Here is a 22,600-nt window from a genome sequence, read left to right as displayed (position 1 = left end):
GGTAAATTTGGCTTTGATAAGAGCATATGTATGCAGAGGCAAAAATTCTGGGATGGATGGGTAGATGGATAATGCAGATAGTATTATGGAATAAATGTCTATAACCCCTTAAATCCTAAATGTTGCAACTCTGCTCTCTCATGCAACAGTTTCAGGAAGTGAGGTATTTGAGAGGTAACTGGAGTTAGAGGAAGTCAGGAGTGTGTCCCACTAATGAATGGCATTAGCATCCATAAAGAAAATCGTATTCAATCTCTCTGCCGTGTGATGACACATTAAGAAGGCAGCCATCCATCAATCAAGAAGCGGGCGCTTACATAATGATATTTGTAAAACTTTTTGATTATGGTGTCATTGTCTCCATTTTAATGTGGTGTCCATGAACTGCTTCTATGAGGAGTGACAGATATGTACTCAGACACACGTGATCAAAAGGTACGTACTTTGAGGTCAGGGGGATGTGAGTCTGGGTCCAGTACTTCCTTACCACCCAAGGGACATGGGTGTCCTATTTACCTTTGAAACCCCAGGCTATTATCTCTACGGGGTTGCTGTGAAGGTGAAACCTGTGGTGTGGGCAGACAGATCTAGACTGCATCAACCACAGTGTGCTGCCTTCTGACCCCCCCCTTGCCCACACTCTGGGATCTGGTACCAGCTCAGCTTTCCCAGGAGCCTGCAGAGTCCCTGTGTCTGAGATGCCATCTCCACTGGCCTCAGGTGAGACAGAGAGCCATCACTTCCTCTCCACAAACTTTCCCCTGTGGCTGTGGCCCAGAGAGTCTTGTGCAATGGGCCCCTCCCCTGGAGGACCTAGTTAGTTCATGAGAAGCTCTGAAAAAACAAATACGAACCTCTGCTTGGTTATATTTTCATCTTAGAACATTTGAAGATCAAGTTTTTACCTGTTTTTATATACTTACGGTAAGCACTTTGGGTAGTTGTTGGCTGACAACTTGTTATCAAATGAACTAAGTTCCAAGCCACACCCAATCTGTTGGACTATGAGAAGTAATCTGTGTTGTTTTAATATCTATGGCATTTTATTACAGCTATTCACATGCACTGAAATAACTGGATGAGTGGATAAATAGATAGATTGGGAGAGAGAGATAGAGACAGAGAGATGGAGAGATCCAGAAATACAAGGTGATTGGGAAAGGGAGTGTCCTCCTTAGCAATTCCTGTCTCTAGGCCTTCAACACAGGGACCGCTCTTGAATCTTTGTATACTCTCGGAATGGGGCGGGACTGAGAGCTGTGACAGACCTAGCTATCTTAATAACTGTTACTAACATGAAACAGTCCTGCCAAGACACAGGAAGATATTCCCACCCCATGGCCATGACCCCCTGCCCTTTCTGCAATGCCTCCTTAACTCTTCCTTGGGGGCAGTAATCAGTGACTCTCAAAGGCAGACCCAAAGAGCTACAATGAATTATAGCCTTTGTAACAGAACAAAAGCAGCTGTCAGGCTGGGCTGACAGCTCAGCTGGTAGGGTGTCTGGCTTGCAAACACAGCAATCTAAGCTCTACAGTCAGAACTCAAATGAAAAAAATAATCTGGGCACAGTGGTGTGTGCTTGGAATCTCGGCACTGAGGTAGGCAACGATGGGTGGGTCTCTGGGGCTCACAGGCCAGCAAACCTAACCTACGGGAAGAGGTTTGGCCAAGGAGAGACAGTCTCAAAATTAAGATGGACAGGGCCATTGAAGTGACCCGGAAGGTAAAGGCACTCACTGCCATACTTGATGACCTGAGTTCAGTCCTCAAGATCCCACATAGTTGAAGGAGAGAACCAATTCCTATAAGTTGTCCTGTGACCTCTATACATGTGCCGTGACCAGCACACGCACACATTCACATACACACACAAATATTTATATTTAAAGAAATTTAAAGCAATGTTTAAAAAATAATAGGGTGAATGACACTGGAGGAACAAAGCTCAAGATTGACCTTGGACCTTCACACACACACACACATGCACGTGCACATGGACTGCATGCGCGTGCACACACACACACACATCCTCCAAAAGAAGACAGACACGCACACATATAGAAACTAAGAGGTCACACTTAATCAGTCATAAGTTTTCTTAGGCAAAACAGTGAGCGGGACAGTATTGGATGTCAAATACTACTGTGACCAGTAATATTATAATTAGAATAAACACAGACTCCTCTGACATATTAACTATGAAAGACAGTATTCAGATATTAAATCAAGCTGAATTCTTTATCATCATGCCTTTCTGTCAACTGAGTCTTCCAGAATTGAAATTCAGAGTCCACGATGTCCAGTAGGTTGAGGAAGAAGAGATTAAAACACCTTGATTATTGATGTTTAGGCCACTTAAATGATTATTCAAGAGAAGTTACACCCTCAAAGAAGACCAGCCTAACATTCAGGTAGTGAAAATACGCATGAGCACTAAAGGAGCTCGGGGCAGCATTCACTTGGTTCACAACCGCACATGATGTACAGGAGGCAGTGATCCAAAGCCAAACCCTATCAGGGCCCTCAACATTCTTGACCACAGTCCAGAGGTCTAAAAGGGCACAATGGCATTTTCAGAAGTCTCAAAGATTCTTCCTGTTAGGACAGATAAGCGACGGTTAATTTTCTTTTCTTTCTTTTCTTCCAAGACACCACAGAGGCACTGAGAAACTTGCAAGGTAAGGCTTATAAATGTCAAGCTTTAGCTAGTTGGTCTCAGTGAGCTAGCCTCACACACGTTTCAAAAGCAAGCCAGTAAGCCTGCTTCTTCCTGCTCGTCTCACCCAGTGTGATCAAAGATCATGACTCATCCACCGAGGCTGCCTTGGTGTTTTGTGTTTTGTGTGTGTGTGTTTTTTTTTTCTGAGCCTCATCGTAACTGAAAGTACACTTGAACTTTGAAACAGGCTGTGATGGTTCTTACACATGAGCTGTGCTCACAACTACAAGCCTCAGTCGCTTTCAATTGAAAGACTAGGTCATATATTGCTAGAATTTGACGTGTTACATCCACCTTAAAGTGGACAGCCAATTGGCTAAGGACTTGAAAGACTTGTGTTGGCAGAAGAACTTCTTAATTGAGTGTGTGTGTGTGTGTGTGTGTAGTGTGTAGTGTGTAGTGTGTTTTGATGTGTATTCATGCCTGTGTGTTCATGTGTCTGCATGTATTTGTGTGTCAAGTGTGTGTGTGTATTCATGTATATGTGTATATTTGCGTGTGTCTGTGTGTCAAGGGTGTGTTTGTATGTATTCGTGTATGTGTGTCCATGTGTGTCAAAGTATGTTTGTGTATGTTCATGTATATGTATGTGTGTGTGCCAAATGTGTATTTGTGTGTATTCATGCATGTGCATTCATGTGTGTCAAGTGCATATACATGTAAGTGTATTCATGTGTATATTGTCAAGTGTGTTTGTGTGTATTCGTGTGTGTACATGCACATAAGTTCATGTGTGTGTGTTCATGTGTGTGTATTCATGCATGTGCATTCATGTGTGTTTCAAGTGTGTATATTCGTGTATGTGTGTTCGTGTGTGTTCATGTGTATATTCATGCATTGGATTCATATGTGTGTATATTTATGCATATGCATTCATGTGTTGTATTTTCATGTGAGCACCCATGTGCTAAGGACACATGTGGATCAGAGAACAGCCTCTGGTGTCGGTGCTCTCCTTATGTGTTTGTGACTGAATCTTGTTGGATCGCACTGCTTATGACAGGCTATGGCTGCACACTCCCGGACATCCTCCAGTTTCCACCTCCCATCTCTAAGTAGGTGATGAGATGGCATCAGTTGTCATCCCATGTCCAGCTCTTACACAGATTCGAGGAGTTTCCTCAGTTCTCCCCCTTGCAGGGCAAGCACTTTTATTCACGGAGCCATCGCCTCAATCCAAAAGAGCTTGTCGCTCTCGCTCACGTGGTATTTTGGAGTTTTCAAGTATGATGCAGTTTTCCCCTTTTTTTTGCAAGATGTCCACGAGCCATTTCTTTGAGGGAGTGGCAGACACTCAGGTACACTTGAGCCAAAAGGGTATGCACTTTGAAGTTAGGAAGATGTGAGTCTGTGTCCCTCCCATACTTCCTCGCCACCCAAAAGACATAAGTGTCCTCCTCCACCTTTGAAACCCCAGGCTATTATCTCTACGGGGTTGCTGTGAAGGTGAAGCCTGTGGTGTGGACAGACAGACAACCACAGTGTGCTGCCTTCTGACCCCCCTTGCCCACACTCTGGGATCTGGAACCAGCTCAGCTTTTCCAGGAGCCTGCAGAGTCCCTGTGTCTGGGATGCCGTCTCCACTGGCCTCAGGTGAGACAGAGAGCCATCACTTCCTCTCCACAAACTTTCCCCTGTGGCTGTGGCCCAGAGAGTCTTGTGCAATGAGCCCCTCCCCTGGAGGACCTAGTTAGTTCATGAGAAGCTCTGAAAAAGCAAATACGAACCTCTGCTTGGTTCTTTTAATTTTAAAGCATTTGGGAATCAACACTTCAACTTCCTCGTGTGTGTGTGTGTGTGTGTGTGTGTGTGTGTGTGTGTGTGTGTGTGCGTGTTTGCGAGTGTGTGCACTTTAGGCTATTTTTTGATAGATGTTTGATGTTAAAAGAACTGACCTAGTTAATCCATCATCAATGCCTTAGACATCTAGCAGGCACTTGTATGTATCATATGTACCAGATCCTAGCCCAGGCACCAAGTGTTCAAAAACAGGGAAAGCCTGGCTTCTGTTTGTGATGGTCTCACAGTGCAGGAAAGACGAGAGGCCCGTGTCCTCAGTTAATGCACCTTAAGCAACTTTCAGTAGAAGTCTGCCAAATGACACACTTTACCCAGAACCTTAAAGTTCAAGGTCTCCTTTCTCACCTTTCACCCCCACAGCCCTGTAGAAAGCAAGGTGTTACTCTTACTAATCATTTCCAGGTCGGCTATAAGGAAGTCAAGGACAGGGAGGGGAAGTAACACGGCCAAGATCACAGGGAGGATAACCACAATCCTGTGTCTCCTTTGCCCGTGTTCCTCCACCGTTGTGGGGGCCTCTCCTGGAACATGTAGAAACACGTTCAGAATGTATTTCCTCACACTCACAAACGCCATGCCAATGCCACCTGCAGCCTGCTTCCATGAGTGACGGGTCAGACACAGCCCCTCGGACTCTGGCCTTGGCCTCCCTGCTACAGTCTTCTTTTTCTTTTTTGGCATCAAGCAAAAGCAAGCAGACTCTAGTCATGCCTCAGGCTTTCATGTATTGTTTCTTTTCGTAAACGCTCCCTTCCTCCATGTGTCCAGCTCCATGTTCTACTTTCTGCAGAGAGGGAGGGAAGGTTGGAGGGAGGGAGGGAGAGAGAGAGAGAGAGGAGAGAGAGAGAGAGAGAGAGAGAGAGAGAGAGAGAAAGCATGTGTGTGTGTGTGTGTGTGTGTGTGTGTGTGTGTGTGTGTGAGAGTGAGTGTGTATATGCACAGGTCTGTCACAGTCTCTGGGAAGCCCTTCCTGAGGACCTTTCCCCCAAGTTATTTTCACAGCTGACCACAAGGCCCTGATCGTAGGTCATACTTTCTTATTGGGCCACATTTAGCTTATTGTCCTCGTGTTCGACACATTAGTTTTTATTTTTTTTTTACCTGATTAGATAAATAAACGAAACATCAAGGTATTCTCCCGTGCCTGAAGCACCTCTTGCAGCAGATAGGGCTTAGAATAAATGCCCAGCCCATCACCAGTCTCTGAGCTCCTACAAGATGACCCGTGCAGCTAGACTCCTTGGTAAACGACTCCTTGTAAATGACTATCACCAGCAGGTACTATATTGCCTGTAATTCATGACACAGGGCTTCGATCTTTAAAGAACCATTGTCTCAGGCTGCCATACCCTTTCTGAAGAGCTTTTGTGATGAAAAGTCTCACATCCAAGATTGCAGAATCGTATCTGCTTGCTGCTGTGTGCCCTGTGCTTAGCATAGTACCCGGCACCCGGTGACGTCAAGAAATACTAGCTGAACGAAAGACTGAATGACTGGATGGACAACACGCATGTGTAGTTCCTGTTAAGTGGACATATTGCGACTATGAGTCCTGGATGCTCTGAAACCAGCTTGGGATTGGATGAGCATCTCACAAGGGGAGCTAAACCACAGAGAGGCTCTGGAGGACCTGTGATCTACGGCTTTCATTAAAAGGAAGCTTCACAACGTAGTGCCTTTTTTAAGAATCTGAACAAAGAATTCTTCCCCACGCAACCACTGACTGGAGAGCTCACAGAAGGAATGAGCTGGCTGTCCCAGGGGTGGGTAGAATGCCTATGCTGTGTGTTACAACGGAGTGAGGAAGCCCATGTGAGGGCGGGAAAAGAGCTCAAACTAGAGAGGAAGAAAGCCTGTCAGCAGAGAGGCAAGCAGAAGCTGTGGGCCTGCTGAGGTCATGCCAGCCTTAAGAAAGTGACAGAGGAAGAGGAACTGGTTGCCTAAATTCCTGACAGCTTTCTTGCTTTGGACCCAGGTCTGTTGCATCCTGACCGAGGAGGGACCAGCTTATCCACAGATGAAGCGGGATTTTAAAAACAGGCTACTTGCAGAACTCCCTGAGCTCCCCCATGCTTGTGTGAGAAGAGGGAAGACATACTTTCTGGCCTAGCTGTAAAGATGAGGGCATTTCCCTTTCCTACTGTGAGGACGGGATGGACGCACATGTCTATACAAGATGCCTAGACTGACAAGGACTGGATTTGGGTCTTCCAGTATCTGCTGCATCCAGTCTGTTTTCACACTGTCCAAACTGGCCTATCTTTGTCGGCCAGGTAGACTTACTTTTCTATGACCAGGCAAAGACAGAAAGTAAACATAAGACCTGATGCCCACTGCTTGGCAAAAACTAACAAACACCAACTCCCTGCGCTCTAAATTACACAAATGTGAAGTTAGCAGGAGCTAGCCTTGGTTGCTGACCTAGAGTACCACCAGCTTAGAGACCGTCATTATACTTTGGACAAGACTGACTCACGGATCCAAAATGGTGTCTCCCTCACAAAGCTTAACCAAGACATCCTGGATGCTAACGACAGGAGTACACCCTGGCAGCCTCTGCTTATTGCACAGTCCTGGGAGAAAAACACACCAGAAATAGGCAACTCCAGTAAAGCTCTGAGTGAGGAACAAGACTGGCAAGATGGGTGTGAAAACCGAGAGACCCTGAGTGCGTACAATGAGAACTTCAGGGCAAGAGTCCACTTTTGAAAAATTGGTTTTATTTACCAAAACATTAGATTTCAAAAGTCCAGAGCTTTGGTTAACCCCAAAGGCCTGTGAGTTTAAAACCAAACAAACAAAAAGACTAAAATCAGTCTAAGCTCTTAAGATGCAAAAGCAACCCCAGTTTGACTTTTAAAAACTACGTATTTGAATATATTTGGGCTTTTACCCATTTTGCATTGGTTTTAAATTATGAAACTATGGCTTTTGCTGACAAAATACAAGTGTTTTATGTGGAAAAATTAGCTCCTGAATCCAAAAGTCAAATAAAAGCCCCTAAACTATGAGATATCTTCCGTTCTAAAATCTTGTAACAACCCAGGGCAATGAAGGAAGCAGGGGATCTTAGAATGTCTCCAAACACTGCAGGCACCAAGCAGGCCTTTAAAAATGATTGACATTGAATGACCCTGATTGCAGCAGTTGACAGTTTTAGGGGCTGAGTCTCAAGGAAGGACCAGAAGCTAAGGCAGGAGATGGGATGATGGGTGAAGGCAGGAGAATGTGGTCCTTTGTCTTGGAGTAGGTATTGTCAGATAACCCAAGAAGAAATTCCCTCTTTCTTTTTCCTCTCTAAGGCATTGTCAAAGATAGCTTTTTCCTGGTTGATGTTCATCCAACGGCAGGGACTAACACCAGGGAATTAACTCATTATTAGAAGTGATGATACAGGAAGAACTCTTTGATAAATAGCTTAATCAGGATTGGAAGCAAGAAAAAGGCTTTGGAGGGTGTGGTAGAGGGGTGAAGAAGAGAGAAGGGAGCAAGCATCCATGCTTCAAGGTTCCACTTGTTTAGGCCAACTCTCGGCACAGTGTTCCAATACTGCCCGGGCAAAGGAAGGCAAGCCTCATGCTTGACTACACTTTAGAGTCACCTGATGCCCAGGCTGCACCTGATGCCAGTTCTAGCAGAAGCCCTGAGATGGACCTATCCAGGAACTATTTTATTATTGTTTTCCATTTCCCCAAATGATCCTATGTACTGGATCTAAGATTGAAAACTTGGCGTCTGAAAGAAAGACGTTTTAGACTATGAAGTGCAAAAAGAAAGAAAGAAAGAAAGAAAGAAAGGAAAAAGGAAAGAAAAAAGAAGGAAAAGAAAAAAAGCCTGAGTATCTTTCAGCATGCACATTCAGATTAAGTAGGTCTGTCTGGGAGGGACTAAGTTTAGCAGCAAAGGCTGGGTCTGGGACAGCTACATAGGACCTTTCTCTAGATACTGCCTCTGAGCATGCCCAGAGTTTCTGGCAAAGGCCTGCAAGTTGTGCTACCATAGCACCAGAGCTAACTAAGGATTGTTGTCAAAAAGAGATTAATCTTCTTATTCTGCTCCTGAGCTGACTTGGGCATCCCAGCCTGTTCAGAGGCTGCGGCAGTCATGGGAAATGCTCTGCCTATCCATGAGGGACCGGCTCATTCTTTATCCTCTTGATTCAAAGAAAGGTGAGGTCACAGTTCTTAGAGACCTGTCTTAGTTTGGGTTTCTATTGCTGTGAAGAGAGACACCACAATCACAGCAACTCTTATAAAGGAAAACATTTAATGGAGGCTGGGTTACAGCTTCAGAGGTTTAGTTCATTACTGTCATGGCAAGGAATATAGTGATGTGTAGTCAAGCACATGCTAGACAAGGAGCTAAAAGTTCTACATCTTGATCTGCAAGCATAAGGAGACTGACACACTAGGCCTAGCTTGAGCATATAAAACCTCAAACACTGCCACCATAGTAACTCACTTCCTCCAGCAAGGACACACCCACTTCAACAAGGCCACACCTCCTAATTATAGGGCAACTTCTTATGGGTCGAGCATTCAAACATGTGAACCAATAGGCCATACCCATTCAAATCTCCACAAAACCCAAAGCTTAGTTCTGAAAGCTGGGAAAGCAGCCTCCTGGAAGAAGTTCACTCTCCTACCTGAGCACCAACATGCTGGGAGGTAGGGGACAAATGCACTGAAAGCTGCCATTTCCTCATATCCATTATAAGGACAGGGGAAAACCAGATTCCCTGAAGATAAATAGATGCTCCTGTCACTGCCACATGGCGCATGTGCGTACACGCACATCGAAAGTTCTTACTGTTATTCACCCGCATGCAGCTTTAATTCCAAACTTTAAAAATAAAAACTTGAGACACAGTTATGCTTGTTAATCTGCTGTCACCAACTAAACTATTATTCACTTGTCTCAGGATCACTGGGAGGGTTAATCCTTTAATCTTTTTAGAAATCAATCAAGATCATCAACAGCTCCAATTCTGTTTGGCCCCAAAGCAGAAGACAAAATGCTTTTCCACTCAACACTTTCCACAAAATAAACTCAGAGGAAGAGTCTGAAGACGAGATCTTACAACCTGAACTTTCTCCAAGGGAATCTTCAAAATCAGAACAGAAATGCTGTCAATGCTTCCTGAACACGCTGGGTAGCAAAGACCGTATCCGGAAAAGAAAACAGTCAGTTTTGGTGACCAACAGAGTTGGGTAGCTGGATTGGAGCCAGATGCACAGAAGTGTGCTCTTTTCGAACTAGAACGTGGCTTTGGGTAGAAATGAGGTTGAGTTCAAGATCATGGAGACGACTCATTGGGTAAGGGTACTTGACACCAAGCCTGAGGGTTTGGATTCCATCACCAAGTTCGTGCAAATTGGCCTCTGACTTCTCCATGCACTCCGAGGTGTGCCTGTGTGTGCACATACACAAATAAACAAACCGGGCGGAGGGTGTCGAGGAACGCATGACCCCAGAGCATTGAAAAGGCGCAGGGGTTCTGTGCCTGGGAGCGGTGGGGGTGCAGTTCGCTTCAGCAAGCGCTTTCTTGAATCTGGTCATTCTCACGTCCTCCCTGTCTAGTTTCCCAACTCCTGTGCAGCCTTCACAGGTTGAGAATTATAAAAACAACCCTTGGAAACTGGACACATCGGCTGGACTAAAAGACAAAAGTTCTCCATTTCTTAGAATATTTAAATTATGACTTAATCCCCCTCATGTCTCCACACAATATACCACACCAGCGTTCCACATTAACCACTGAGATTTGAGAGACAAAGTTAAGCGATTAGTCCTCCATCACACAGTACAGCCTGGGCAACATCAGGCCTCAGTGAAGTTCCTGGTTTCTGCCTGCCCTCCGAGGACACAACGCAGAAGCAATACTGACTCTAGACTTTCCAGAGAGTAGATACACACACAGGCAGGCCAAGTTCTCATTAACACCTCCATGGGTTTTCACGGTCAGGGAAACGCGAATCCCAGGTCCTCTTACCAGCAAGCCCGCTAAGAAATCTCTATTTCAGAAGCAGGAGTGAATGCCTGCCAGAGCTTCCAAGCCCTGTACTAAGGCCAGTCCCTGAAGTGAGGGAACCACACCCTTCTGAGGGACCACAGTCATGCCAAAGACCGGTTAGCCCAAGACCTAAATTAGCCCAAGAACCAAAGCCAACACCGATACCGCCTGGCGCCTCACAGCGGAGAGCGAGTCCAGGGGAACTCGCGTAAACCGCGCTGCTCTGCACCCGCGCAGGAGATAGGCGCACCCACTTGGGCGCACCCACCGGCCGCCTGCCCCTCAGCCAAGGGACACCAAGCTTCTGCAGCTCAGCTGGAGGTGGCGATGTGAAGACAGCAGCTTTCGCCCTTGCTCTCAGCACCCCTCCTCCCACGGTTGCCCGCGGGCTTCCAGGAATGATAACCACACAGTGACTGCCACCTGCCCGTGGCTAGCCCTTCCTGGACCACCCCAGGCCATCCCGCGCCACCCTTACCTGAACCTGAGATGTGGACCCGGAGCGGGCGGCCCCTGCTCGAGGCGGACGACAGGTCGCTCTGGGAGCGGCCGCGGGGACTTGGGTCCCCGGGTAGCCAGCGCAGGGCAGGAGCGGCCGGGCCGGGAGCCTCGGGCTCGGGGTCTAGATCCACCGCTGCCACCGCCTCCTGGCCGGCTGGCTGGTCCGGGGACATCTCAGGGCTCCCATCGGCTTCCGCCATCGGCCCTAGGAGCCGGGAGGGAGCGAGCTCAGGCAGGGTGGGGCCGGCGCAGAGGGCTGAGCTGTCCGCTGCGGCCCCGCGTGGAGCCCCCGGCCGGCTGGCAGGGCGGGGAGGCGGCCGCAAGCAGCGGTGCGCAGCGCGGGAGGAGGAAGAACACAGAAAAGTTTGCACAGGAAGGAGCCGCCTACAGCCGGCTCTCGCTCCCGCCGGTGACAGACACGGGGCCCCCCAAGCCCGCTGCCCTCAGTGCCCGGGAACCTGCCCGACTGCTCCACCCCCAGGCGCGGCCCCTCCACCGGAAGGCTGGGGTCTGCAGCCGCTGGCCCAGCAAGGCTCTCCCAGCCCGGTCACCGAGAAGTGAAGTTTAAGCTGCAGAGCTGAGATGCAAGCTCAGGGTTAACATTAACAGTACCATTTGCAGTCAGTCGGGGCGGGGCGAGGACACGCGTGCACACACCTGACGGCTTGTGATAGGACAAGGACCCAGTAACCGTCATCTGTAATTTACAGGTGCGAGATACTGGCGCCAAAGGGCACTGGGTTTGCCCAAGGATTCCTGGCAGAGCTGGAGTCACTTGTCAAGTCTGCTCCTTTGATCCTCCCTCTACTACCTCCTGCCCTTGTCAAAGCTCATCTCTGCCTCTCACAGCCCCACATTCCTGGGCTTCCGTCTGTGCTGGGTCACAGGCAAAGGTCGCGGTTTTTTAAAAGCTCGGTCTTCTGAGGGCTGAATTAGTGTCACAGATGTGGTGTTTGAGTCGATGCTTTCCAATGGGAGAGCAGCTGAGATGACTGGCAGTGGGTGCCTCAGTCAACAGCAAAGGGAGCAGTGATTTTTGCTAATTGGAATGCCAGCCTTATCAGTTTCACAGTCAGGTCCCCAAGTAGTGGCTGGCCCAGAACTGAAAAGCTGTAAACCAGAGCTGGGTGGCTCTCTAAGTTTCTGGCAGTGGAGGAGTGTTTCTGGGCTTCACAAATGGACCATAAAAGCAGGAAGAGAAGGAGACTGAGAGGGGAAGGGTGGCCAGAGTCAGCCATTACAACCACACACACGCGCGCGCGAGCACACACACACACACACACATACACACCAGGTGATTCATCAGACACTTGGTGCGGAATAGTTCATTTAACAAGAAAAGAAACGCAAGTCTAAGGTAAAAGAGAAACAAAAACTAAGAGAGTAAAGCTAGACAAACGCAAAGACGCCCGAAAGGCCTAGCAACTAGGTCATGGTGCTCACAGTGCGCCCTCAACAACTGAAAAGGGGTTTGTTCTCCCAGCAACTCTGTGCGGTCCTGGGTGGAGTGGGGGCTGGGGGACCTGATTGTCCCAGCTTCTCTGTGAACGCTGTCCAGATTCAGATCCGTCTTCACAGTCAGCCGACGTCATCTGGCCTCGTCGTAATTATTTTCTGCTAACCGAGTCCGTGAATCTACGCTACCAGTGCAATGCCTAGGTAGGTAAAGGTGCTGTGGCAAGCTAGAGGCCCTGAGATGGGTTCCTATGACCTACATACCGGAAGAAGAGAGCTGACTCCCCCAGGGTGTCATCCACATGCATATTCATGCCTATTCTGTTCTATCTCTCTCTCTCTCTCTCTCTCTCTCTCTCTCTCTCTCTCTCTCTCTCTCTCTCTCTCACACACACACACACACACACACACACACACACACATTAAATCTATAGTATTCTAAACTTACTCCACTTTTTTGTCTGGTTCAGGAGAGAAAAAGTCTGTGATCCCAGGAAGGGTAATAATAGGTTGCAGGGACACTTAGATTTTATACTTACCCCCAATAATCACCTTGGGGTGTTTCTAATCATAATTAGTTTAGTCCATGAGGGTGTAACCCTGAAAACTTGTGTTACAATGGAGCTTCTCACCAGGTTTGCCATCCGCTGTATCCTACATCTGCTGCTCCTGCTACAACAATTGTTCTATATTCTGATGGTGTGTGTCTTCCTCTGGTGTTCTGTCCCCAACTTGCAAGCCAATCTTCATTCTGAGACATGCATTCCAGCTGCCCACCTCTGGGACTTATGACATCTCTCTCCCATTGCTTGTTCCATGAGAGTGCATAGGTCCTTTAGGCTCTGCCTCTGCATGCTTTGGTTAATCCTCTGTGTCATCTCTTGTTAAGCTACATAGCTAATCAAATGCTTTAGGACCCAAGAAGTCTTCCCTAACTCATCATTCAGCTGTTTAGCAAAGAATTCATCACTTCAACTTTTATTTGACAAACGTCGTTGAGTACCTGTTATGGGCCAAGCCCTGTGCTAACACTGCTTGCCCTATATTCTTCCCTTAATTTCTCCTTCATTCCCATACCATTTCCACACCCCTGCTCCCATGTCCTCATGCTCTTTATCTTCTGTGCATTCTTTGCTAGCTGCGTCGTGACTTCTACTTCCGCCACTGCATAGACAGCATTGGTCGCCATCAAATCAGAGCACCTAGATGTCGGTGCCACTGTTACTTGATCTGGTTTCAACATGCTTGAACACTGGCTTCTTTCTGGACTCTGCCTCTCTGGTTTCTAGAACACTCATCTCCCCTGGCGTCATTCTAGTCCAGCTTCCTCCCCATCCTTGCCTGCGTCTCCTTGTTCCACCTGCACTCCGGTTGAGCTGCCCAGAGTTCTAACATCAGTCCTTGCCTTTGACAAGCTTTGCTGGGAAATCTTACCCATGGCTTTGAACTATGCAGAGAAGAGCCCGAAATAGCCACGTCCATCCCAGACTTCTCCCTTGGCTCAGGATCCCAACATTCGGTGATCTATTGGCCCTTTTTCCTTTGTTCTTTCCTCCTCCTGCAGCTAACTCTTCTCTTTCTTTCTTTCTTTCTTTCTTTCTTTCTTTCTTTCTTTCTTTCTTTCTCTTTCTTTCTTTATTTCCCTTTTTTCTTTCTTCCTTTCTTTTTCTTTCTTTTCTTTTCTCCTTCCCCCTTTCTTCCTGCTCCTCCCCTTTCTCTTTCTCTTCTTCCTTCTTTTTTTTTCTTTTTCATGGCATGGGGGTCGATGGTGGTGTTCATGTTTGTGTATGTATGCATGTTTACAAGTTGGGGGCACACACACATGGGTGTAAATGCCTATACAGGTCAGGGGATAGTGCTGAGAAAAATGCTAGGTCACTTTTCTACCTCGTTTAACAAAGCAGCATCTCTCCATCACCTTTATCTCTCCATCCAGTACTTTGATATGGCTGGTCTCAAGCCAGCCTGCTCTGGGGATGCATATCTCCACCTCCAAAGGCTGGAACTACAGATGGGCTGCTATGCTCTCCCAGCATTCGTGTGGGGTCCAGGGATTTAAACTCTGGTCCTCAAACTTGTGTAGCAAAAATTTTAACATCTTATCCATCCCCCGTCCCCTTCTTTTTTTGAGACGGAATCTCAGGCAGCCTAGGTTGAGCTCTAACTTCCTATGAAGCCAAGGATGATACTCTGACCTCCACAAACTGGGAGCTGGGCTTACAGTCATACGCCACTACAGCTGCTCTATGTGGTGCTGGGAATCAAACCCAGGATGTTCGGCATGCTTGCCAAGCACTGTACCAACTGAGCTACACCCACAGCCGCAAGCCTCCGTTCTTGATGTTTCCTCCACACTTTGAGGTCAACACGCCAAACACTGAACTCTCTCTCCTGGGCCGTTAACCTGCTCGGCCCATTCTTGACATTTGGAATCCTCAGACTCGCTTTCCTCCTGCTATTTATTGTACCTCCCCCTCTTTAGCTGGCACCTTCATCTTCCGTGTTCTCTCATGGAAACTCTCAGCACCTACAGCCGCTTTCTTCCGCTCTGCCTCCATCGCAGCCATAGAGTAATCTTCTAATCTAGCTCACAGGGTGTTTTGCTCCTCCATGTAAATTCTTTCAAGAAGGCTTTGAGTGTAGCTGAGGGAGGCAGCCTGTGTCTAGCACATGTGAGGGCTTAGTGTTAAGACCCAGGATGAAGCAAAAGAAATAAATTCTTCGAAAACAAGTATTCACGACACACAGGTGACTTTTTTGGCCATGCTAACAAGTGTTCTGGAATGCTGCCCTAAACTCTTTTCTTGGAGTTACTCTGGCTATTCTGCTTCCAAGTCATTCAGACCTCACTATAGCTCCTGAATGCGACTTGGTGCTTTGTTTTGTTTTTGTTGTGGGAGTAATACCTTTATTACTCCCATTTTCTTGGACTTCAAGTGTCATCTCCCCTATCTTCTTAATTTTGTCCAACTGGTCATCACTATTCTTTAACCCTCATGACATGTGTCCCCCTCTGAGCAGCTTTGCTGTCCCTGACCTTCGGGTCATCCACAGTGCCCCTCCTGAGCCATACCGCAAACCCATGTATATTTCTCTCATTGTCACCTTCACATAAGACTGCACTTTAACAGGGGCACAAATATATCTCCCCTTCTGCCTCCGAGCCTTCAGCTCCATAAGGGATGATTCTCACTTTGTTTCCCCAGTGCCACTGTGGGTTTGGTGAATCTAGCCATGAGGTCTTTGGGGATACAGACATTAACAAATGATTACAGGCAAATGCATGGTAACTGTCAACACTGAGCTATAAATGAAAGGAACATTGACCCCAGGAGAAGCAGATGCCTTGACTTTCAAGGGAGGGTTTTTAGAGGAAGAGCTGTCTAAGACGCCAAGGCACCCTAGGACAAGGTGGTAGTGATGCAGATGGTTGAGGAACCGAGCTCCTTGGGATGGTGTAATGCCACAGAAAGAGAACACATAGTGAAGGCAACCTCCAGGGCTCTTCTGTTCTGAGACGTCATAGCTCTAGGAAAATCATTTGTGTTCATTTTAAGATTAACGATGATCTGGGTTTTGTGGCATTCCCCCCATATGGTACTTGCCCGAAAATCTAAAAAGCTTGGTCCTTCTTTCTTTCCCTTCCTCCTTTCCATTCTTCTCACTATAAAAACAAACTCAAAGAACCAGGAGCAGTGACATACTGCTCATAACATAATCATAACACCCAGAAGGCTGAGATGGGAGGGTTTTGAAAGCTCCAGTCTAACCTGAGTAGATACGCTCTGCCTCAAAAACAAACTAAACTGATAATAAATTCACAGAAGTAGAGTAGGGTGACAGTTATCAAAGTTTGGGGTATGGGGTATGCTCAAGGAGAGGCAGGAAACAGTGGGGAGGAGAGGGAGTGTACCCAGAGCCTTATAGGAGAGGAAGTGCTGAATTATGAACAAGAGGCTGTAGAGCAGGGTTTCCCAACCTGGTTTGCAACCCTTTGTGAGGCCTAGGGACCCTTTCACAGGGGTCCCTTAAGACCATCTGAAATACCAGATATTTACATTGTAATTCATAACAGTAGAAAAATTATAGTTGTAAAATAGCAGTGAAGATAATCTTATGGTTGGGGAAGACCACAACATGAGGAACTGTATGAAAGGATCACAGCATTAGGAAGGTTGAAAACCATGTCTCTAAAAGATTTAGGCAAAATGACAACCTATCTTTTTTTTTAATTTTGACATGAGATACATATATTTGATTGGTTTTATTGCTTTAACGATTGAAGAAAAATGTGTATCAGGTGCCAAATGTAAAGACTATCATCCCATGAAAGTTCAGTCCACTTCTCTTAAGACACTTTGGATGTTGAAACAACCTAAATGCCTCTCGGCTGAAAAATAAATAAGGAAAATGTGGTACATTTATACAATGAAGTATTACACAGAAAAAAAAATAACATCTTGAAATATGCGTCCAAATGGATGGATCTAGAAAACATCATATTGAATGAAGTAACCCAGACCCAGAAAGATAACTATAATATGTACTCACTCATTAATGGCTTTTAAACATAAAGCAAAGAAAAACCAGCCTACAATTCACAATCCCAGAAAACCTAGACAACAATGAGGACCCTAAGAGAGGCATACATGGATCTAAACTACATGGAACATAAAAAGACAAGATCTACGTAAATTGGGAGCATGGGGACCATGGGAGGAGATATAAGAGGAAGGAAGAAGAAAGGAGGGGAGCAGAGAAAAATATACATCTCAGTAAAAACAATAAAAAAAAAGACATTCTGCATGTTGTCCTCCATTTTCAAAGGCTACCCTAAGGACACTTTGGTCCAAAGAAGGGCTTTCTGAGCTCATAGGTCTAGAAAGAGAAGCCGACACTTCTCTGTTGCTAGTCAAACTCAGTGCTGCTTCTGATTCTCTCCCTCTCCTTCTAAAGGTAGTTCTGTAGTGGCTCCTGACACCTGTTCCAGGACCAGCCACACAGTGCTTTGATTAGACTTAAATAGCATCACAAGCCAAGCTCTAGACATCTGGGCCAATAGAACTATCTGTCCATGCCCTGACTCCTCCAGATAGACCCTGCTGGAGGGGGCTAGCGTGTGCAAAACTCTAATACTGCAGGTTCTTATTACTACCTGGTACCAGAGTTGTCTAGGAACTGTGCGTTCCTCAGCTTTTCCCTCTAAATGTGGCTGTTAGAAACGTGACATGGCCCTGCCACATTGGGAAACCCTGGAGCAGTTTCCTCGAGACGAAAATGTCCTTTCGCCCTGACCTAGTTTGCTCTCTATTGCTGTGATGAGCACAATGACTGTCTTAGTCACTGTTCTACTGCAGTGAGGAGACACCATGACCACAGCAACCCTTATAACGGAAAGCATTTCATTGGGGCTTGCTTACAGCTTCAGTGGTTTAGTTCATTATCATCGTGGCAGGGAGCATGGTGGCACACAGTTGGATGTGGTGCTGGGGAAGCAGCTGAGATTCTTAGGCAGAGAGAAAGAGAGAGAGAGAGAGAGAGAGAGAGAGAGAGAGAGAGAGAGAGAGACAGACAGAGACAGAGACAGACAGACAGAGACAGAGACAGACAGAGAGAGACAGAGACTGGGCCTAGAATGGACTTTTGAAACCTCTGTGATACACACTTCCTCCCACAAGGCCACACCTCCTAATCCTTTTCATCCTATCAAAGCATTCCACTCTCTGGTGACTAAGCATTCAACTCTATCAGCCTGTGGGGACCATTCTTATTCACACCACCACAATGACCAAAGGCAACTTAGGTAGGAAAGGGTTTCTTTCACCCTACTGCTTACAGTCCTTCATGAAGGGAGGCCAGGGACAGAATCTAATGCAGTAACCTGGAGGCATGAAGAAACACTTTTCTACATGGCTTGCTCAGCCTGCCCTCCTTACTACACAGAACCATCTGCCCATTGGGCAGAACCCACACACAGTAGGCTGAGCCTTCCCCCCTCCCCCATGAAGAAAATTAATCAAGAAAATGCCCCCTCACACTTGCCCAGGGGCAAATCTAATGAGATCATTTTCCTAAGTGAAGCTACCAGATTATCCTGGCTTGTGTCAAATTGACAACAAATAAATAAATAATAAAGTAAAAATTAAAGGAAGGAAGGAAGGAAGGAAGGAAGGAAGGAAGGAAGGAAGGAAGAAAATCTAACTAGGACACACCCTAGACCCAACCATACTACTTTGAGTGATGGATCCAAATGAAAGAAAAGTTTGCATCCATGCAAAACTGTTAAGACCATCCAGAGGAATGCTACTCAACAACAGGAAGGTAAGAACTCCTATTGCATCCTGGGGAGAGTCTTACATTCCCCTGGGTAGAAGATGCCAGGCTCTAAGGTTTGAGGTTTCCTAGAACACTATGCGGCTTAATTAACATTGTAGGAAATAAAAGATTGAAAAATAGATTAGTAGTTGCCAATGGCTTAGAAGTGGGTTCTAAAGTGTAATTGTGGCGGTAACTACTCACCTGTATTTGTCAATAGCCACAAAAGTGTGTGCTGGACAGAGAAACTTGCTGTGTGTTGAGTTATACCTGGAGAGAAAATAAAGGAAGAGGGGAGTCCCATTAGGTTGCTTTTCTTTCCTCTGGGGACAGTCTAGTCTAATGTCGTTAATAGTGACAAACAGCTGGAGCGTGTATGTTGTTTTTGTTCTGCACGTCTCTGCCCTGAGAATCTGAACTCCCATGGGAAAGCTTTAAACATATGAAGGTGTTCTTGCATGACTTACAGGAAGCAAAGGTCTGACCACTGTCTAGAAGGGAGGCAGACCTTTCCTTTGACACTCTTGTTCCATCTCTAGCTGCATTCGAATTGGAGGGGGAGGGGAGAGAAGAAACTGACAAAGCAGGTTAAGTTAGGGTTTATCACTAAGCATTGACAATATTTGATCTGTTTGCTTTTTAGCTCAAACTTCCCAAAGAAGGAGTAGCTGAAATGATCTTCAAGCATCTCCCTGTCCCTCCCACCACCATGAGCCTGCACCTGCAGAGAAAGGAGTCAAAGGAACCAAAGTGACTTCTTGATATACTTCTTATCCACTGCACCTCTGAGTCGCAGCACCCCAGGGTTTGATCGCCAGGTCGAGGTCTGTTTTGGGAACCGATGGTGCAGGAAGTAGTTTGCATGGAGTGCCAGAGAAGGAGGCTGAAGAAAGGCAGCTGAGGTATTAGTGTTTGGACTGAGTGAGCTGTAATGAAAAGAAGTTTTCTTGGCTCATGGTTCAGAAGTGCAAGATCCATGGGTCTGGGGGGAGGGGTCTTGATAACTGAGCCCTGAGTTGATGCAGATATCAGACAGATGAGGAGCCTGCCTGTGCATGTGGGCCTCTTCTGGTCTCTCTCCCTTTTCTTAGAAAGCCATCAACATCCAATCATAAGAGCTCCGTCCAACCCTAAATCCCTCCCAGTGGCCCCCTCTGCAAACACTACAGTCAGATGAAATTTCCACCTCCTCGGTCCCTGACAATAGGGATTAGATTCAAAACGTGAAACCCCAGGGAGAAGCACACAAATCATGCACAAACCGTAGCAAAGCGTGGAAGCTTTTCGTGTGTTACTACTTAGGAGGAAACAAGCAGAACCATTTGCTAGAAAGTGCCTAGAAGGGGAGGCCTTAGCCAGACTGGTCCAAGGGAAGCTTTTAAAAGACTGGAACCCCAAAGCCACATACACACACCCAGAACACAGAGGAAGGAGTCCATGGCAGGCTATAAGGCACCCATGTGGGGAGCCAGTAGGGCTGGGTGTCATGAGAGATTATTGGGGTACAGGTGAAACTGGGATATTTCTGCATCCATATACTCTCCTAGTCCAACCAGAAAAAGGGGATAGGGGATTTGAAACAGGTGAGTGACATGAGCCAGATCACATTTTGAACAATTATTCTAGAGCTGGAGAGATGGCTCAGTGGTTAAGACCAATCACTGTCCTTCCAGAGGACCTAGGTTAGAGTCCTCGTACTCACAAGGGGGCCCACAACTGTGTATAACTCCAGTTCCAGCGGATCCGACATCCTCTTCTGGCCTCCCATGGCACCAAGCATACAAACAGCATACAGACATACATGCAAGCAAAACACATATACATATAAAATTTTTAAAAATTTTTTTTAAAAAGTAATAAAAGTAAAAACTAACATAATTGCTCTAGATTTTTAGAAACACAAATACCGATTCAGTGAGATGGCTCAGCTGGTAAAGGCGCTTGTCACCAAGCCTGATGCCCTGAGTTCAGTCCCCAGGCCCCACAGAGTAGGAGAGAACTGACTCCTGCAAGTTGTCTTCTGACCTCCATACATGTGTCTTCACTCCCCACCTCCTGTGTGCACATGTATAAGCAAATAAATGTAAAATAACAACTACAAAACAAATACCAGTGATGTACTGGTAAATGGTGGTGAAAGAAACAGATGTTATGTGAAGATTTTTTTGACTTGACATTAAATTTAATTTTTAGAAGGAAACAGAAATGAGAACAATTTGTTTTATTCAATACCTTTCGAAACAAGACACAGCCATAATATTAAAGTCACGTGGCATTGACACATGAATAATCATTAATAGTCATGCGATCTGGCCAATGCTCTGGGTACCACTCTGGCTGTTTACATGGACAGCTGAGTTAATCCTAAGCCTGAACAAGACAGGCGTTTCGTAGTGCTTGCTTACTGCTGAGGAGTTAAGGCACAGAAGGAGGAAACTGTCCCAAAACACAAAGCTTACAAGCTGCTCTCTCAGAGATCCAGGCTCCTGGGTGCAAGACATACTCTCTCACACCTTCCTTGTTCAGAAGCTGGAGCTCAGAAAGCCAGGCCCCCGGAACAGCGTGTGGATCAAAGGTACTGGATGTGTCCAAATCTCAGTCCATCATAATGGCACCAGCAAAACCCCATGGAAATTAATCTGTAGTGTGTCTTATTTCAAAAGTATTCAGAAAATGTCTTTTTAAACATTCCTTTGGCACGTACACCAAGACACCCTGATAAAAAAAAGATAGATTCAATAGTAAAATGCAAAGAAACCATGAATCATAAAGCAATCAAATATCGATAGAAAAACACTTTCTAGAAAACGAGAAAACACACAAAGAAGAAGCAAGTCTTTGATTTGCTTCTCTCTATAATCTTTCATTTTTATGAAATTTATTCAGGAGAGCAGAAAAGTGAAGTGCATTCCCCAGACGGCATGCACTGTGCGCTACACTTCCACCTTGCTCGTACTGGCTACCATAGGCCAGGCTCTGCCGCCTGGCCATTCTTTTTGTAAAAAAATTAAGTTGATGAGAAAAATGGTAAGTTTTGTTGTTATATTTAAAATAAGATCTGATGTCTGAATATTTTCTTATGTGCCGATTGTCTCCCTGCTGGTGAGCTGCATAGCCACAACTGGTCTCTGTTCGTCCACAGGGATCTTAGCTTTATCGATTACATGAGCACTTCAGAGATCAAGGAGACCATAATTGTTCCATATTTGTAGAAAATGCATTTTGCTTCTCTGTTGTCTGCCTCTCGGGTTCTACTTTACATTTGTGCTGCCGTGGCCCATGGAATATTTTCCATTTTCAAGACAGTGGTGCATACAGGAAAGCTATAGCTTCCCTATCACTCACCTCATGCTGAACTCTAAGATGCCTTTTGGAATCATAGGGTGTTAATCCCACCAGGGAAGAACAAGATCATTTTGGTTTTTTGGGAGCCAAATATGAAATAAGCTTTATTAAATACTGGCCAGGGCAAAGGACAGCGGTGTTGGAGGAGGTCGTTTATTTGTTCCCAGCTAGCCCTGAAATAATCACACAGAAACTATATTATTTAAAACACTGGCCCATTAGTCCTAGCTTCTTATTGGCTAACTCTTACATATTAATTTAACCCATCTCCATTAATCTGTGTGTCACCACTTGGCTGTGGTTTACCAGCTAAAGTTCTGGTATCTGTCTCTGGAGGGGCTACATGGCTTCTCTGTGACCCTGCCTTCTACCTCCCAGCATTCAGTTTAGTTTTCCCCACCTAGCTAAGTTCTGCTCTGCTAAAGGTCCAAAGCAGTTTCTTAATGGTA

The 22,600-nt window shown here is 46.1% G+C and overlaps 1 protein-coding gene across 4 annotated transcripts in view; it reads right to left on the bottom strand.

Annotated features, from left to right (window-relative positions):
• The window catches only part of Phactr2 (phosphatase and actin regulator 2), a 268,456-nt gene extending 257,010 nt beyond the window's left edge, over nt 1-11,446 (bottom strand). For 3 of the 4 annotated variants that reach the window (XM_075948741.1, XM_075948798.1, XM_075948759.1), the window contains exon 1: nt 11,014-11,330. In XM_075948741.1, coding sequence (XP_075804856.1) covers nt 11,014-11,236 — 223 coding nt within the window. In that variant the 5' untranslated portion in view covers nt 11,237-11,330. Of the gene's footprint in view, nt 1-11,013 lie in introns of all 4 variants that reach the window. The other variant, XM_075948751.1, reaches the window with a different exon arrangement.
• Nucleotides 11,447-22,600: the final 11,154 nt, after the last annotated feature.

The sequence above is a fragment of the Microtus pennsylvanicus genome, chromosome 1 (genome assembly GCF_037038515.1).
Source record: "Microtus pennsylvanicus isolate mMicPen1 chromosome 1, mMicPen1.hap1, whole genome shotgun sequence".
NCBI lineage: Eukaryota > Metazoa > Chordata > Mammalia > Rodentia > Cricetidae > Microtus > Microtus pennsylvanicus.
Note: the sequence above shows the minus strand (reverse complement) of the source record. Positions and strands in the feature narration are given on the sequence as shown.